This window comes from Vitis vinifera, chromosome 14 (genome assembly GCF_030704535.1).
Source record: "Vitis vinifera cultivar Pinot Noir 40024 chromosome 14, ASM3070453v1".
In the NCBI taxonomy this organism is placed as follows: domain Eukaryota; kingdom Viridiplantae; phylum Streptophyta; class Magnoliopsida; order Vitales; family Vitaceae; genus Vitis; species Vitis vinifera.
The window spans coordinates 298,688-313,942 of record NC_081818.1 but is presented as its reverse complement, the minus strand read 5'-3'; the positions used below and the strand labels follow the sequence as shown (position 1 = coordinate 313,942).

Here is a 15,255-nt window from a genome sequence, read left to right as displayed (position 1 = left end):
ACTAATGTCACATAATTGTAACAATGCATGCCTCATCAACAGAGTTTTACATACTTGTTGCACACGTTATTTTCCATCTAAACAAATAGAAAATGATGAGGAGAAATTAAAGGCATTCTGCAATTAATATATTAGTCATATTGAGTATGTCAGTAATCTGTAATAATGTATCAGAATTTGTCTGCATTCAAGTTTCAGGAATACATAGGGCTGCAATCCATTAGAGGACAACCGCATTATTGTGGTTCTCCTATTTAATTATAGGATTATACCAGTTTACTTCTTTTGATATATTGGTTCAAGTCTTGCAGACAAGCATACACTTGCATGATCAAATCAGAAAAATAAAATGATGAAGAGATAAACAAAAGAAATGATGGGTAATTTTTAAATTGGAAAACATGAATGATTTGAGGAGTTGGTGGAGTTTTGAGTAGTTTTCTAAGGGGAAAAGGAAGATACCATTTATTTTTTAAAAAGAGGTTCAAAACATTTTGTTCTTTCCACCCAATTATGAAACTTTTCAAAGTGATCATGATTTTGGAAAATAAGTTGGAAAGCCAAAAGGAGAGAGAGGGTCAGTTTTATTGGAAAGGCATCTGGCACAAAAGTTAGTCAAGAAAAAGAGAGGAGTACTCAGAATTTCACACAAATTCTTGATAGAAAAAGAAAAATGGAAAACAAAGGAAAACCAAGATAAGAAACAAAGCTTCTGTTATCATCCATTTATTGCAGTATTCTATGTTTGCCAACCTTAACTAATCATGGGTATTTCTTGTCTGCAAGAAAATTTTTCCTTTTTCAAATCTTTTGGCTGATTTTGTAATAGGAATCTTGTGATAGACTTGGTTGAAATGGGGGATTACTTGAAACCAGATACAAACTACAAATCTCCCATATCTCAATTCAAAAGTCCACCAAATTTTGCTTGTTTTATTTGTGAGGACCTGGTTGATTCCCACACCATCTAAATCTACATTTTTACTGACATGGACTTGTCTGAGCATGGATTCTACCAAAATCCAGTTCTACACTGGTTAATTATCTGTCAAAATGACCCACCACTGCTGTCCAAGTCATTAAATCTCATACCTTGATGAGACATATGCTAGTTAGATTATTGGAAGCCCCATCCCTCTCACAGCCTCCTCCTCCATATGCTGTACACACTGGGTTTGAATCTGGACCATCCACTTCAGCATCTGGCTCCACCCTCCAGTGGGTCCTATAGGATGTAGACGGTCCAGATCAAACTGGGATGGAAAGGACTGAGGAACCCAATTTTAAAATCAAACAAAATATACATACATTTTTTTTAAAAAAAAAAAGGAAAAAAAAAAAAAAAAAACCACCATCTCCAATCACCCTCTTGGATGTGACTTCTGTCTTCAAGGCTCTTCCTATTAATTCCATTCCCTACCAGGCTGCCACTTCATTTTCTCAACCTCCAAGTCCACCCCCACCTCCTATATCCATTTCAAAGCTTCTCCTGTTGCTGACAACTAAAAGTTTTCTATACAAACTTTGAGCTTTTCCCCAGTATTGTAAGTGGCCTGCGCTCCACATGGGGAGGCACTCTTGCTGCTACAAGCAGAAGCTGAGGAAAGGCCTGTGGTCTCCCGAGGAAGATGAGAAACTTCTGATGCATATTACCAAGTATGGACATGGGTGTTGGAGCTCCGTCCCTAAACTAGCAGGTACCCATGTATGTTCATCTTTTGGTGTGTCACTGTAAATGCAGAACAGCAACCGTTATTGAGACCAAGTCTCCTGTGTTTTTTTTTTCTTTTTTCTCTTTCTATCATAATTGGCAGGTTTGCAGAGGTGTGGGAAGAGCTGCAGGCTAAGATGGATTAACTACTTGAGGCCTGATTTGAAGAGGGGAGCATTCTCACAACAGGAAGAGAGCCTGATAATTGAACTCCATGCAGTTCTAGGCAACAGGTACTTTAAATCCTGTCAGCAACCTCCTACAAGAACCCACTTTTAATATAGTAGTTTTCCTGTTGGATTCTGAAGTTTTCTGCTGTTTCATCAGATGGTCGCAGATTGCAGCTCAATTACCGGGAAGAACGGATAATGAAATAAAAAATTTGTGGAACTCCTGCATTAAGAAGAAGCTTAGACAAAAAGGCATCGACCCCAACACTCACAAACCGCTTGTGGAGGCTGAGAACGGACAAGATAAGCTGCCTAATTCCGATAAAAGCAATGAAAAAGCCAATGAACTGAACCTTGTTGAGGCCGAGAATTTAAAGCCACTTTCAACTGCTGCGGAGCAGTATCCAGTTGAAGTTTCTCCCAGTTCCAAGATCAACAGCAGCAGCAATGGAAACAATTTGACACCACCCCAACCCACCCAGGAATTTTTCCTAGATAGATTCGTTACCTCCCATGAAAGCTCCACCACCAGCTGCAGGCCTTCTGGCTTGGTGGGGCATTTCTCTTTTCAGCAGTTGAATTATGGGCCCAATATTGGGCTCTCAGTGAACCCTAATGCCACTCTCTCCTTCAATCCAAACTCCAGGTCTCCTGAGATCATTTCTGAATTCAGTTCTAGTATGACACCCACCATTCTCCCATCCATGTTGAGCACAATTCTCCCCACCCCAACAAGCATTAAGCCTTCCATTAGTCTTCCCTCCAGTAATCCTTCAATAGGCTCTTTTGATGTGAACGGAGTCCAGAACTGGGAAGTCGGCACCTTCAGTAATAATGCCAGCAGCAGCAATGGGAGCAGGAACAGTATTGAACTGCAAAGTAATAGTGCTTTCTTTGAGAACAACTTCTTCTCATTGGGACTGGCAGATTGCGGAAAATCTGATAAAGAAAACCAAATCCATATGTTGGAAGGTGATCCTGAAGACATCAAATGGTCTGAGTATCTCCATACCCCATTTCTATTGGGCACCACACTACAGAACCAAAGCCCTCAACCTATCTATAGTGAGACTAAGCCAGGAATACATTTCACAACAGATGGGTCAAGTACTGGCTGGCATCAGAACCAGCAGGAACAACCCATACAAGCTTCAGCTGACATATATACCAAGGATCTCCAGAGACTTGGTGTGGCTTTTGGACAGATTTGTTAACTTGTATTTAACATGTGGAGCCTCTAATTCAAGGGACGAGAGAATCACGGGGGGTTTTCAGTCCAAGAAGGATTTGGAAAAAACATCTTCTGGTCAGGTGTGTGCTATAGAATTTTCTTATGATTTTGTAAATAGGTCTGATACAAAAGGGCTGAGCTATTTCTTAATGAATATTTGTAATGGAAACAAGCTTCTGTTCATCTTTTTTCATGGGAGTATGGTATGGAATAAGGTTTCTTTTGATGTCTATTCCTCTTCTATGCTTCATTTGTTTCGGATTCATAGGTTGTGATTCTGTCCCTGTAAGCAATCAAAAGGCTTTTGTCTAGAGCTTCTGAGTTTTTTTGCCAGTATCATGGCTTTTGCCTACACAGTAAGAAATTCAAAATCCATGGAGACTGTGACTCTCTGTTGACATATCCAAATCTCTTGGTTTTCTGGAATTCTATTATTTCTTTATCCCTATCTATCTCTTTCTGTATGGATCCTTTTCATAATGAAAAATACATGAAAAATTCCATAAATGCTTTTCTAATGAAAGATTCAAGGAACCATTTTTTCTTAAATGGGTGTCTATCACTGTCTCCTAGAGACGAGATGTTTTTCACTTTTGACAGTCTTTAAGTCACTTCCCCTCCATCCTTAAGACAATAAACTAAAGTTGTCATCAACTCCTGCTTACCTCATCCAAGGGGCCTTGGAATAATGTAGCTTAGCTTATGGGTCCTTCCTCTACGCCCAAACAAGAAAAGTTCTCTCTGAAAAAGAAGAAAAGATCGCAGAGGGCAACAACCCCACAACAAATTGAAGAGAAATTCGCCTGCTAGTCAAGAAGGAATGAAAATGACCCTCTAGCTGAAGGCCATAAATTCCCCCTCGTCTTATAGTTTTCTTGAGGCACTAACATTATCTTAGGTAGGACATGGTAAAGCAAGAAACTTCCAATTCAGTTCATGGAAATTATTAATTAGGAGGTGACAAAAATCATCCATGGATACCCTGTGCCACGTCTCTAGTATTTCTACCACTTCTATGCAGAATGAGGGGGGGTCCTAGCCATGGCGGGCGCTCCATCATAAAGAGAAATGCCTTGGATAAAAGTCACTAAGGGGTGGTCCCCTAACTCATTAAGGTAGTTCATTTCAAAGAAGCGTCACGCCCATTAGTCACCAGTGAGTCTCCTGAGCTGGCGTATTAACAATTTAACATTATCATCAGCTTGGTTACTCTCTCCCTGATTCAACCCTTCAGCCTGATCAGCTGCAGGCTTTCTTCTGCAGATTTCAGCAAGTGGGTCTCTCTTATTACCCATACAAAAACCCCATGACATGAAGGTTAGGAATCAATTAGGAAAGAAAACGTAAATTTTTTCATACTAGGATGGAGCGGCCGCTGAGGCACACATGGTGGGTCATAACTCACAAAGGGGTCTCTCTCACACGCAGCGGCGGGCATATTCGTGTGAATCCATGTGCGCACATATTAAAGAAACAGGAAAAAAGTAATATCCTGCCTCCATGGAATATGTACAAGTGTCTTCTTTCCTCGCCGGCATGGGGTGTGCATATTAAATACACATATAGCCATGAACACATGTGAAGCAAATAATTGGGTCTTTTTTTGTTCAGGCCCTACAATCTTTAGTGAAGAAGAAAACAAAAGACAATTGAATTGCAATGACACATTCAGGATGGATGATGAGATGTCAACAATTAATGTTAGATTCAAAATTTCGATGGCAGGGGGGGAAGAGAAATTATTGAAGATTCATTGATGGTTATCTGATGGGATCCATGATCATGAAGGTGGGAACACAGGCGGAGGAGCAAGGGTTGATTTGAGCTTGAGGTGTCAAAAACAATATGCCTTCCCATCAAAACACTGTAGGAGACAAATGGGAAAAAGTGGGGCTTGCCAAAATTTTAAGTTCTGGTCACAACTCACAAGCATGAATTGATAGGATTTAAGTAATGGGAAAGAGTAACATGACTTTAAAAGTATGGCGGTTAATGAAAATTATAAGATTCCGCCTTGCCTCCTACCTAACCTACGCCAATAATTTAACATAGTTTTCTCAACTTCATGTACAGCTACTAATATAGTCTTCAAATCTCATAATTAATGTGATTTTCAGACAAAGAAATCAAAAGGAGAAGCGGATGAGATCTTATGAAATGGATAGAAAAATGATGGTCTCAACTTTCATCACCCTTGCAACTCAACTCAAAATCAACTTTTCTTGGCCTCTCCCAGCCAAATACAGGGCTTTTAGATGATGGTGCCAGGAACATGCAGGGCTTCAGACCACCATGTATTACTGCTCTACATGTCCACTGTCATGGTGGAGAATGAAACTAGCCAAGAATCCATGGTCTAAGTTAAAACGTGCATAATCTTGAGAATAAATCAAATGGATTAGTTTGTAACGATGTTTGCCAGAACAAAGGGAAAGGAGAGTATTTTCCATTCATACTCTACGTCCTCGTCTAGAATAACATCTGTGAACATTTTGACTGCCAAGCTCTGAAGCATTCTCATGGTCATCTGAGCATGTTGAAATGATTCATGACTCAACTAGAGATGAGCATGGCATGCCAAATGAGTTTTCTTTATGTAGTAACTGTCAAAATGATACACTGCATCTTCATCTAATTCAGAACTTAGTCTAATCAAATAAGGTTATAGTATATAATCCACAAGATGTTACAACTCAGTGAAGGGCCTTGACAGCAGTCCAAGTATGGGTAGGAGAATTTGCATAGGGCCATCGACAACTCAACTCAATGGCCAGCTACAACAAGAGAACAATGAAGATAAAATAAAATTGAAAACATGTTGAAGGTTCAAGAGATTGGAACAACAATACATAAGGCTTGCTGACTGTAAAATTGCACATCTCAGCAACCTTCATTTTTATTGTCTTCTATAAATTTTCTTTGAATTGCATTGTTTCTTTCAATAGCAATTGAGAAGATATGAATTACTCGATAGGATGACCATGTAAAATGATGAAATTGATCAAAATGGCTCATCGGAATACTAGATTGTGGCAGGTCTTGTCACAAGGGTAGGGGCAGTCGATGGCTTTAATGCCAGATCGGTCGAAGTACCAGTCTCCAACAGCTAAAGCAATCCCCTGCATATCATCAATTGAAAAAATTCAGTATTTAAAACCCTTTTTTTACAAAAACAATACACCTATCAAATAACAACACAAATCACAAGTCCTGCAATCTAACCAAGTAACAGCAAACATAGGCGCACTAGGATGACCTTGATTCATGGTAAAGACTAGTCAAATTAAAAAAGCACTTGGTTGAGACCTATAACATAGTGATCAGGTTTTTACTTATCTGACTTTCTTTAAAATCAAGATATAATATGGAAAATAACTAGATCAATGACAAAGAAAATAAACATCCAAGATATCATTATGTAAAGTAATAATTATCAGTTGTTGACCTCTTATTGAAACCATATTGCATTTCCCTTTTGCTTCTCGAGGCTTCTAACTTCATCTCTGGGTCATCTTCAATCTTCATTTTGTTACTTCTTGTTTTTTTAAGTGTGTTGATTTCCTCTTAATAAATGATCAGAGTCATAAAGTAATTTAGTTCTAGAATAGAAAAAAGCCAGACATTTTCCTCAAATTTTCTTCATAGAAAATCTCCAATCATAAATTCAGACAGCCTTGTGTTTCATTCAACTCATAATGTAGATTGCTTGGAATGGTCTCATGGGATGTCTAGAATGGACTTTCAGTCACAGGGGTCTCTATAAGCATATGCAAAGGCTCAACAAATATAAAGAAATTTGTAAGAAGATTTGGATAATAATCCAATCCATTTTGTTTAGTCAAATAAGGCATACCTTGTTTTTAATAATGGGAGAATTATCAGCAAACCACGTATCCTGCCTCTCTGTCTGGCAGTGAGCAAAACATGAATTTATGAATAACCCGTTTTGTTTAGACATTGAGAAGCCTTTTATTGCATTCAGCATTTGATTCCTGAATCCTGTTCCAAAGAATTAGGAAATACTTCAATAAAGAGATTAAATTATAATGTCATTATGTGGCCAATATGAACATAGAGCTTCAATAAAGAGATTATATTATCTTGTCATAATGTGGCCAATATGAACATAGAGCTTTATAGATAATTTGTCATAAATCACTTGATGCTATTCAACTCAACTGGCCTTCAGTTTGTGATTCAAAAGTTTGAGATAGTTGGAAGATGCCTTTGTGTATAGTTTTTGTATAGTGGGGTGTCTAGTCTTACTTTGATCAGAATCTGTATTTTTGAGGGAAGGACCTCTCATCCTTCTCTTGTACCTTAATTATTATTAATATATATATATATATTTTGTTTCTGATAAAAAAAAAAAAAAAAAAAAAAAAATTTGTCATAAATGAAATCACCTTGCAGGAATTGAATTTGTGATGGAGAACACTGGGCATGGTTCTTTTTGCATTCATTCCAATAGCCATGGGGATCAGCTGATGGTGGAGCTAAACTGGCCTGGACCTGATTTTGATTGGGGAAAAGATCGTAATTCAGATGGGTTGTCATCCAAGTGCTTCAAATGCCATTCACAGTGCAAGTCACTGCCACTATTGTATCTTAATGCACTGAAGGTGGATAAGAATTTAGCACTGATGGAATGAAAATCCTTACCTGCCATGAATCATAGGCTGCATTGAGAAGAAATAGCGGGGTTTTGATATTGGATATCACGTTCTGTGGGAAGAAGCACTGAAAAGGAGAAAAATATTGAGAAAAGAACAAGGTCAGTTTGACAGCTAATGCCATGACATAATTTCCTATTACTCCAATCCATTAAAATCATGTATTTGCCTAAGAGAAATCGAGGAAAAAGGATTACCGAGGTTGGATCAAGACGATTCAAACAAAAAGATGGCAGGTTCCTTTGCACCCCCTGCAATTATTAAACAAACATGAGTTCCGTGATGCATAACTTGGTCAAATAGCATATTAAGAATTGAATGTCTCAAAGGCTTACACTACTATATTGCTTGACAGACGGATCTAAATTTTTTGTCTAAAGCATTGCCTTAGCTTTTATTTATTTATTTGTTGCAATTCATCAATTTTTTTAGTTAATATGTTGGAGTTGAACCATCAGCTATCCCTCATCCTTTATTGATCTCAGTTGGTTGTTTTCCTAGCCAATTCAAGTATTAGGTGGATTCAGATCCATTAAGAGAAAATTTAAAGGATGAAAGGACTTCTTGCCCAAATGTTATTCATCAATGCATCTTATAGACCAAGGAAATTCTAAATCAGCCATTCCAGTAACTATAGAAAAAATCTGGCTCTGGAATTCTTAATGAGGTAATGCAACCGATTTTGATAATTGAAAATATTGTGATAATGAAAATGAAAACAATTTCTCCCACAATTCTTCATAGAGCTTGAGCCTCACTTACACTTTGGGTTTCAAATCTCTTCCAGATTTCTTAATTAAGTGTGATATATACATGGCTTTAAACTGAGGTGAACTCAATGAACTTCCACAAATTAAACTCACCTCTACTATCAAGTTTTTTTTATTAAATTTCAAGAATTGATCTTTTGGTTTCAAAGTTTGACAAATGACTTCTTCCATGGATGACTCACCCAAAGGTTAACCCAACTGAAGATTAGACACGTTCTATATAAGCAAGAGATAATGGATTTCCATAATGGAAGGGCTCCAAAAATTTAAGATCATTACACTACCTGCAAGTTAACTACACCACTGAAGAGATTCCTAAGGGTGCGCCCACCGGATACATCAATCCTACAATTCCAAAGAGAGGCATCATTAAATATTAAGTAGTAGCAACAAAGCTGAGGAACAAGTACATGTACAATTAGAACAGAGGATAGTAAGATCATCCAATACTATTTGGCACTCACGAATCAAGGAATAATCCAGCATCACTCAGGCACTTCACTTTAGTATTTCTTGGAAAAAAGCCTCGAAACTCATCACAGTGCAAAATAGCTGCCAGACCTCCAGCAGAGCACCCAGAAAGAAGAGCCTGAAACACAAAAAATTCACATGATGTAATAAGAAGAATTACTACAGGGAAAAGAAGAGAAAGAACAAAAAACATTACAGACATCAAACCTGGTTGGCATAGCGCATTCCCTTGGACATTAAATCTTCTATAGCAGCTGACCAGATACGCTGTCCTCTGAAATTCAGTTGTGCAGCCTAAAATCACATAAATATATCATCAGAAATCAAGTTATACAGATGAGCATTTGACCTAATCCCTGGAATGGAGTAGCTATTGATATTTTGTTTGACAATTAACACCATTCTTCTTCTCCTCTCTGTCTTCCACTCTTTTATTGCATAACATGCATTACTTCTGGTGACATCACCATCACTAGGAGAGATGGAAATCATGGACAAAGGTTAAGAAGGTTATTGGATTTTGTTCTGTCCAAGGTGAGCACCCAGACTTCTGAACAATTTTGCTTGACTTAGGCAGTAGCATGCCTGCGCAAGCCTTGATTAGGCACTCACCTGGTTACAATTAGCCAAGTAAGCATACTGTACATGGGAAAGCTTTTAAGCATGATATATTATACAACTGTGGCTGGCAAATAGCAACAAAATTAGGAGCCTTAGATAGATCCTAAAAGAGCAACCCAACTCAACTCAGCTCAACCAAGCCTTAGCTACCATGGGGTTCCACCTAAAGAGAAGGATCGGGAATGATGGAGATGATCAGACAGTTTAAGATATCTAATTTAAATCAGTTGCTTGAGCAATTGGATCTTTCTTTTCTATTTCTATTTTTTGGGAGAAATATGCAGAAAAAACCTTAGAAAAATGAGGTTCAAACAGTTTTTAAGTGTCTTTGAGCCCCTTCACCACATGCCTGAAACCAGAAAAGTAAGCACTTGAGCACTATAAGTTGGCACATGACACATGAACAGAGGTACATGACCATACACCTAAATTTGCATTTTGCAAGCTCAGTTCAGCTAAGTGAGCAACCTGATGTATTGTTTAGGCTACCCTATGCATTTCAACCACAAGAAAATAAACACCACTTAGCTAGAAGAGCATTCTCATTTCAGCTTCAAAGTCTTTTGACAACACTAAGGAATTAACTTAGCACAACCTTGTCTAGTCATCTAAAAATACCTCAAAACAATCCATTTCACATTGCACAAGACCCTAAAATTTGTAATTTTATCAATGTGTCAGCCTCAGAACTGCACCTTTTTGCTTCCATAATAATCTTGATTATGACACATAAAAGAAAATTAACAATTTCTATTATGTGATGTTTGGTAGTCAAGAATTTTGTACAAACTAGGTACACTTATTTTCCCAGGAAGACCGGGATAAATGGAAGATGTGGGATCTCAGAAGTAACAACTATTTTGGTTGGAATGTCAGTTGTAAGATAATATTAATCTGTCATGGGACACAGTACATGGAGAACTTTTACCACCAACCTGATTTTGGCTGTCACCAGTAAAAGAGGCACCATCACAATAACGAAGCTTTACTCTATTCCAGTTGAAAAAATCTGCACATGGAATTAGAAACTTTTCATGACAGAAAAATCTGGAGAAACTAAAAATGGAGAATATCATCAGTTGATTTGTCTTGACAAGTCAACATAAAGTTTGAGAAGAAACCAGGATTTTCTTCAGGATTATTGCTCAGAATTCCGGTAAATGGGATCTGCTTTTCCATATATATTGATGATCCTCTCCTAGTTTTCTTGCGGTAAACACAAGTTCTAATGCTATTACACCATCCTCCCCCCTGCCAAAGAATGTTTGCCAAGGTAAATGCAATATCAGTATTGTTGAAAAGATCTTTGATAAAGAAACAGCCAACCTGTTATCCAGGACTTGCCAAAAAAAAGCAATAATGAAAAGGAAATGGAACATTCTTATAATTTTGGAGATTGTAGAAAAGGCTCAATGAAGCATTCCTAGCTATACTTCTAAGGCGACAACAACAGCTGACCCAAAGGTGATAATAATGGTACAATATAGTCCTCGTAACCCTGGTAGCATAGTGTTTAAACCTGTTGTACCAATAAATTTTTTCTACAAATTCCTAGAGATTTTTGTTTCATTTGATATCAACTTATCATATATTAGATGCTTGGCCAGAAGATATGCTATTATATTTGCATGCATACATAATATGTCATGAATAAGGGGTATATGGTCAGTTTACTTTTTGGGAGATTTCTCAACAAAAACAGGTTCCTTCACATTGGAGATGTCAGAATTTATTTTCAATGAAGTAGGGATTATATTAGGATTGATTGTATTAGTTATTTTTTACTAGAAGGGTAGTTTTGTCATTATTGTAAGCTGAGCTATTTTTGAGTTGTTTTGTTCAGTTTGTTGTTAAGTTTTGTTTCTGTTTTTCTGGTTCAGTTTTTGTTGAGCCATTTTACTCTGTTATATAACAGAGCAGCCTTGTATTTTGCGACAAGAGGAATGAAGAGAATTCTTTTCATCTTTTCTCTCAATTCTTTCTTCAGATTTCTTTTTCTAACAGATTATTTGGAACCATTTTCTGGGATTAAAGATTTGAACACAAATGTTATGAAACTGGGAAAGTTTAGTTTGATAGCTGCTCTTATATTAGCTAAATGATATTTTACATATCTGGAGACCCAGAAAGAGAGGCACGGGGAGGCATATAAAATTTTGAACTTTTGCAAGAAAACATAAAGTGTAAAGCAGCATTTATATATTGAAAATTATAAAGTTCCATTGTTCTAACTCTGCTTCACAGACCTCCAATTGAATGAGCCAACTGTTTGCCCCTGACCCATATCCACGATGCAAATGATACCCCGGTAATGTTCCATCTAAACAAACTGCAACGATTTACGATACAAGGAGATGTATTAATGCCAAAAGGAATCCAGATTTCATGATTCTGAGTACTAAGCATCTCAGGTCACTGCTATTAAAATTGAGGAAAAGATAAACAAGTACAAGTTTAGAAATGAAAGATTGCGAATACAAGGGATTAGCCTTTAAAGAACTAAATTGATATGAAAGAGGGGATTGCGATTAGCTGGAGGAGCAAACAGATGAGAAAGATGAGAGAATGTGTGACTACTGTCAATATTCCTCAAATAAACAAAAGGAGAGGTGGTAAAATGTAGACTAACATAATCTACCATCACTATAATAGAAGCAAAACTACTAGCAGCATTGTGATAGTTGATAAATAACACAGACAAGAGAAGAGACGAAAAAGGAAAAGAAAATCTCAGCCAGACCAGTGTACTCATTGGAAAAGATGATTGCAAGAGAGGGAGTTCAATCAAAAGAGGAAGTAATAGATCAAAATGTTAGCAGAAAAAATCACAGGAAAAGAATGGGAAAAAAAAAAAAAAAAAAAAAGAGCTGCTTTTGGTAAATGAAAAATTAGTTAAAATAAATAAAAAGTTTGAAAAAAAAAAATCTGAATCAAGATCCCACCAACCTGAAGCAATCTCATTGGAGGTATGGTAGGGCAATGATGGAATAATCTAATATTTTCACACGGCAATTTTTTTTTTCCTTTAAAAAAAAAAAATACAAGCTACAGCTACATCAAGCAGCAGAGATATGAGAAGAAGAGTTTGAAAAAAGTACCTGCCCCTTTCGCAGCAGCAGCGTGAATAAGGGTTAAGCCTACCATCATAGGCCTGCTAGCAGCAGAGACTCCATAAGAGACTGAGAATGAGAGCTCTGTGACATTCAAATCATCAAGACCATGTACCCAACTCCCATTTTCTTCAAACTCAAAACCATAAACCCATTTGCTAAAAACAAGTCCAACAATGGCCACGACCACACCCACTACCTTCACCATTGCTCTGCTCCTCCCTCTTTCCCTCTCTCAATCACCCAAATCTTGAAAAGAACACGGCCGTTTAGAAGGCCCAAGTTTTGGATTTAACTATATAATTTCCACGGACTGCTGCATTGAATGATTTTTCATCCTAAACAAGTATAAATGAGACTAAAAAGAAGAAAGATTTACTATAAAATCTCCCTCTTTTATTCCACTTGCTTTACTTAGAGCAGAAATCACGAGGCAGGCAAGCAACCATGATACTGTGTAAATAAATGTAGAGAGAGAGAGAGAGCGAGTGAGAGAGTGTGTGAGAGACACCACACTGCAAAAGCAAATAGTATTGTAATATAGTAATAGTGTTCCCGGGTTCTCCTGCTAGATTGTTATTACTTATTAGCTCAGCGGTGGCATCAGCCATTGCACGTTAGGAATCTTTTTGGACCCACACCCACACCCACACCCACACCCACACCCGTACCTCAACGCACCGTGTGATTTTTTGAAGTCCAAGACAGATGGCTCTATCAAGTGTGAATTGGGTATGTTGATTTTGGCTAGATTTTCTTTGTGGGGGAGCAACGCATGGTTTTGGAGGTTTACAGCTGTGATGAATCGGTGCCCATAGGATAGTGAGATACTCTGATACATCTTCATCAGATCTCTTTCTCTCCATTCACTTCAACAAAATGTGACGCGTGTAATATGGTCTATACTGTGGTCCTGCTTAGTCTATTTCCACTTCCACGTCCCAGTCTCCGTTTCTGCTTTCCCTCTTCGGTAATTGAATATCTTACATTTGGAGTTAAACACCTCTCTAATTGAATAATGGAGCTGTCAAGTTTGAAGGCAGCCCCTCAATCACACGTAAAATGGAAACCATTTAAGGAAAAAGGGTTGGGCATTTTGGGATTCCACCATGGTCCCTGCCGACACATTTGCGAAAGCAAAGGGCCAAGCATCTTTGGCTTGAGGGGGGTTCGGTTTACTTTATTACTTTCCCAACTCTCACAAGCAAGGTTTGGAATGTTCGAAATGAACAAACCCCTTGCCCACCATTTGGGCTTTCAACTTTGACGCCCACCCCTTGAACCACTTCCTTTTCCTTCACTTCAATCCCCATACTTAAATGTATTTAAGTACAGATGATTCAGTCGTAGATGGATGGATAAACGACAACCCATGATCGTACATACTTGTTTTGGAATTGCATGCATGGGATGGGAGGTTGGGGCAAGTGGGACATAAATTAAACAAGATCATAGCTGATCATCACCCACCTTTCTTTTTTCTTTTTTCTTTGTTCTTTGTTCTTTTTCTGTGGTAAATCACTCATATTAATTTGGTCCATCTTTTCGGTGAGGAAAGCACTTGATGTTTCTCATGTGAAGAGGTTGATGTAGGACAGCCAAATGATGAAGGCGGTGCATCTATGTTATGAATAGGTTTCTCCTCCCCATTTTCAAACTGGGTTGAGTCTTGTGACCTCTGAGCTAAAGAGTAACTAATTGGATATGATTATAGTTTTTGAAATTTTTATGAAATCAACAACGTCAAAAGGCTACTTGAGTCAAATTAATAATTCATGATGCCATGTTATTACGGGACCGGAGACAACATTTAATGGTGAACCCAAAATTTAATCATGACAATTAATGAAAAGGAGAGCTTGCACATGAGAGGTTGGTCCCATAATCACATGCAACTTTTTGGGGCTTGTTGGCACAGCCCACCAACCGCTGTCAAGCACAAGAAGCAAGCCCCGGTATTTGTTTAACACATTAATTTGTTATTAAACATCTAATGATAGGTTAAAAAAATATGCTGATTTTTTTTTTCTTTCTTTTGAGGTTAATCTAGAACTGTCGGTGCGTCCTCATGTCGGATTCCTCTCTTAATTGCAACTATGTTTTGTTGGGTTATGGGGAAAACATGCAGTAACTAAAACAAATTAAGAGGTGAGTTGGAGCATTTAAATACTTGGGTTTGAATGGTAGTTGATGATTCCATAGTTTTTTTTTTAGTCGTTTTCCTACACATTTTTAATGGCCACCAATAAGAGCATTGAAGAAGAAGGGAAGAAGTAGAAAACAAAGAGAAATTAAATAGAAAGAAAAAGAGATACTGAAAGAGCACCCACCTTGATATTTTCCTTCCATATTGATAACAAAATAAAAGCATGGGAAATGCAAATTAGAGCAGGACAATTGATACAATCCAACATTTCTCTTTCAATCTCCACCAATTGCTCCTCTCCGTTTTACCACAATTATCACATCATGGAAAGGGAATGATTAGTGTTGCTTCG

General features: G+C 37.7%; 2 protein-coding genes across 2 annotated transcripts; one reads left to right on the top strand and one right to left on the bottom strand.

Annotated features, from left to right (window-relative positions):
* The first annotated feature begins 1,178 nt into the window (after nucleotides 1-1,178).
* On the top strand, nucleotides 1,179-3,344 carry LOC100240910 (transcription factor MYB61). Its single transcript, XM_002276055.4, has 3 exons — nucleotides 1,179-1,697; nucleotides 1,815-1,944; nucleotides 2,039-3,344. The coding sequence occupies exons 1-3, from the start codon at nucleotides 1,565-1,567 to the stop codon at nucleotides 3,093-3,095; spliced, it is 1,320 nt and encodes a 439-aa protein (XP_002276091.1). The 5' UTR covers nucleotides 1,179-1,564; the 3' UTR covers nucleotides 3,096-3,344.
* A 2,417-nt stretch (nucleotides 3,345-5,761) lies between these two features.
* Nucleotides 5,762-13,309, bottom strand: LOC100264849 (pectin acetylesterase 12). Its single transcript, XM_002278994.5, has 12 exons — nucleotides 12,746-13,309; nucleotides 11,894-11,976; nucleotides 10,769-10,898; nucleotides 10,583-10,656; nucleotides 9,234-9,320; nucleotides 9,020-9,144; nucleotides 8,840-8,900; nucleotides 7,983-8,036; nucleotides 7,775-7,852; nucleotides 7,519-7,624; nucleotides 6,966-7,111; nucleotides 5,762-6,231 (listed from the first exon to the last, which is right to left on the bottom strand). Exons 1-12 carry the CDS (start codon nucleotides 12,963-12,965, stop codon nucleotides 6,124-6,126), a joined length of 1,272 nt encoding a protein of 423 aa, XP_002279030.1. The 5' UTR covers nucleotides 12,966-13,309; the 3' UTR covers nucleotides 5,762-6,123.
* Nucleotides 13,310-15,255: the final 1,946 nt, after the last annotated feature.

What these genes read in the sequence shown, in the direction of transcription:
- LOC100240910 (XM_002276055.4), top strand. Translation starts at nt 1,565, where the DNA reads ATGGGGAGGCACTCTTGCTGCTACAAGCAGAAGCTGAGGAAAGGCCTG. An exon ending in CTCCGTCCCTAAACTAGCAG is followed by an intron (nt 1,698 to 1,814) that starts GTACCCATGTAT and finishes CATAATTGGCAG; the next exon opens with GTTTGCAGAGGTGTGGGAAG. An exon ending in CATGCAGTTCTAGGCAACAG is followed by an intron (nt 1,945 to 2,038) that starts GTACTTTAAATC and finishes CTGTTTCATCAG; the next exon opens with ATGGTCGCAGATTGCAGCTC.
- LOC100264849 (XM_002278994.5), bottom strand. Translation starts at nt 12,965, where the DNA reads ATGGTGAAGGTAGTGGGTGTGGTCGTGGCCATTGTTGGACTTGTTTTT. An exon ending in CAGCCTATGATTCATGGCAG is followed by an intron (nt 7,625 to 7,774) that starts GTAAGGATTTTC and finishes AATCAAAATCAG; the next exon opens with GTCCAGGCCAGTTTAGCTCC. An exon ending in CTCCCATTATTAAAAACAAG is followed by an intron (nt 6,232 to 6,965) that starts GTATGCCTTATT and finishes GATGATATGCAG; the next exon opens with GGGATTGCTTTAGCTGTTGG.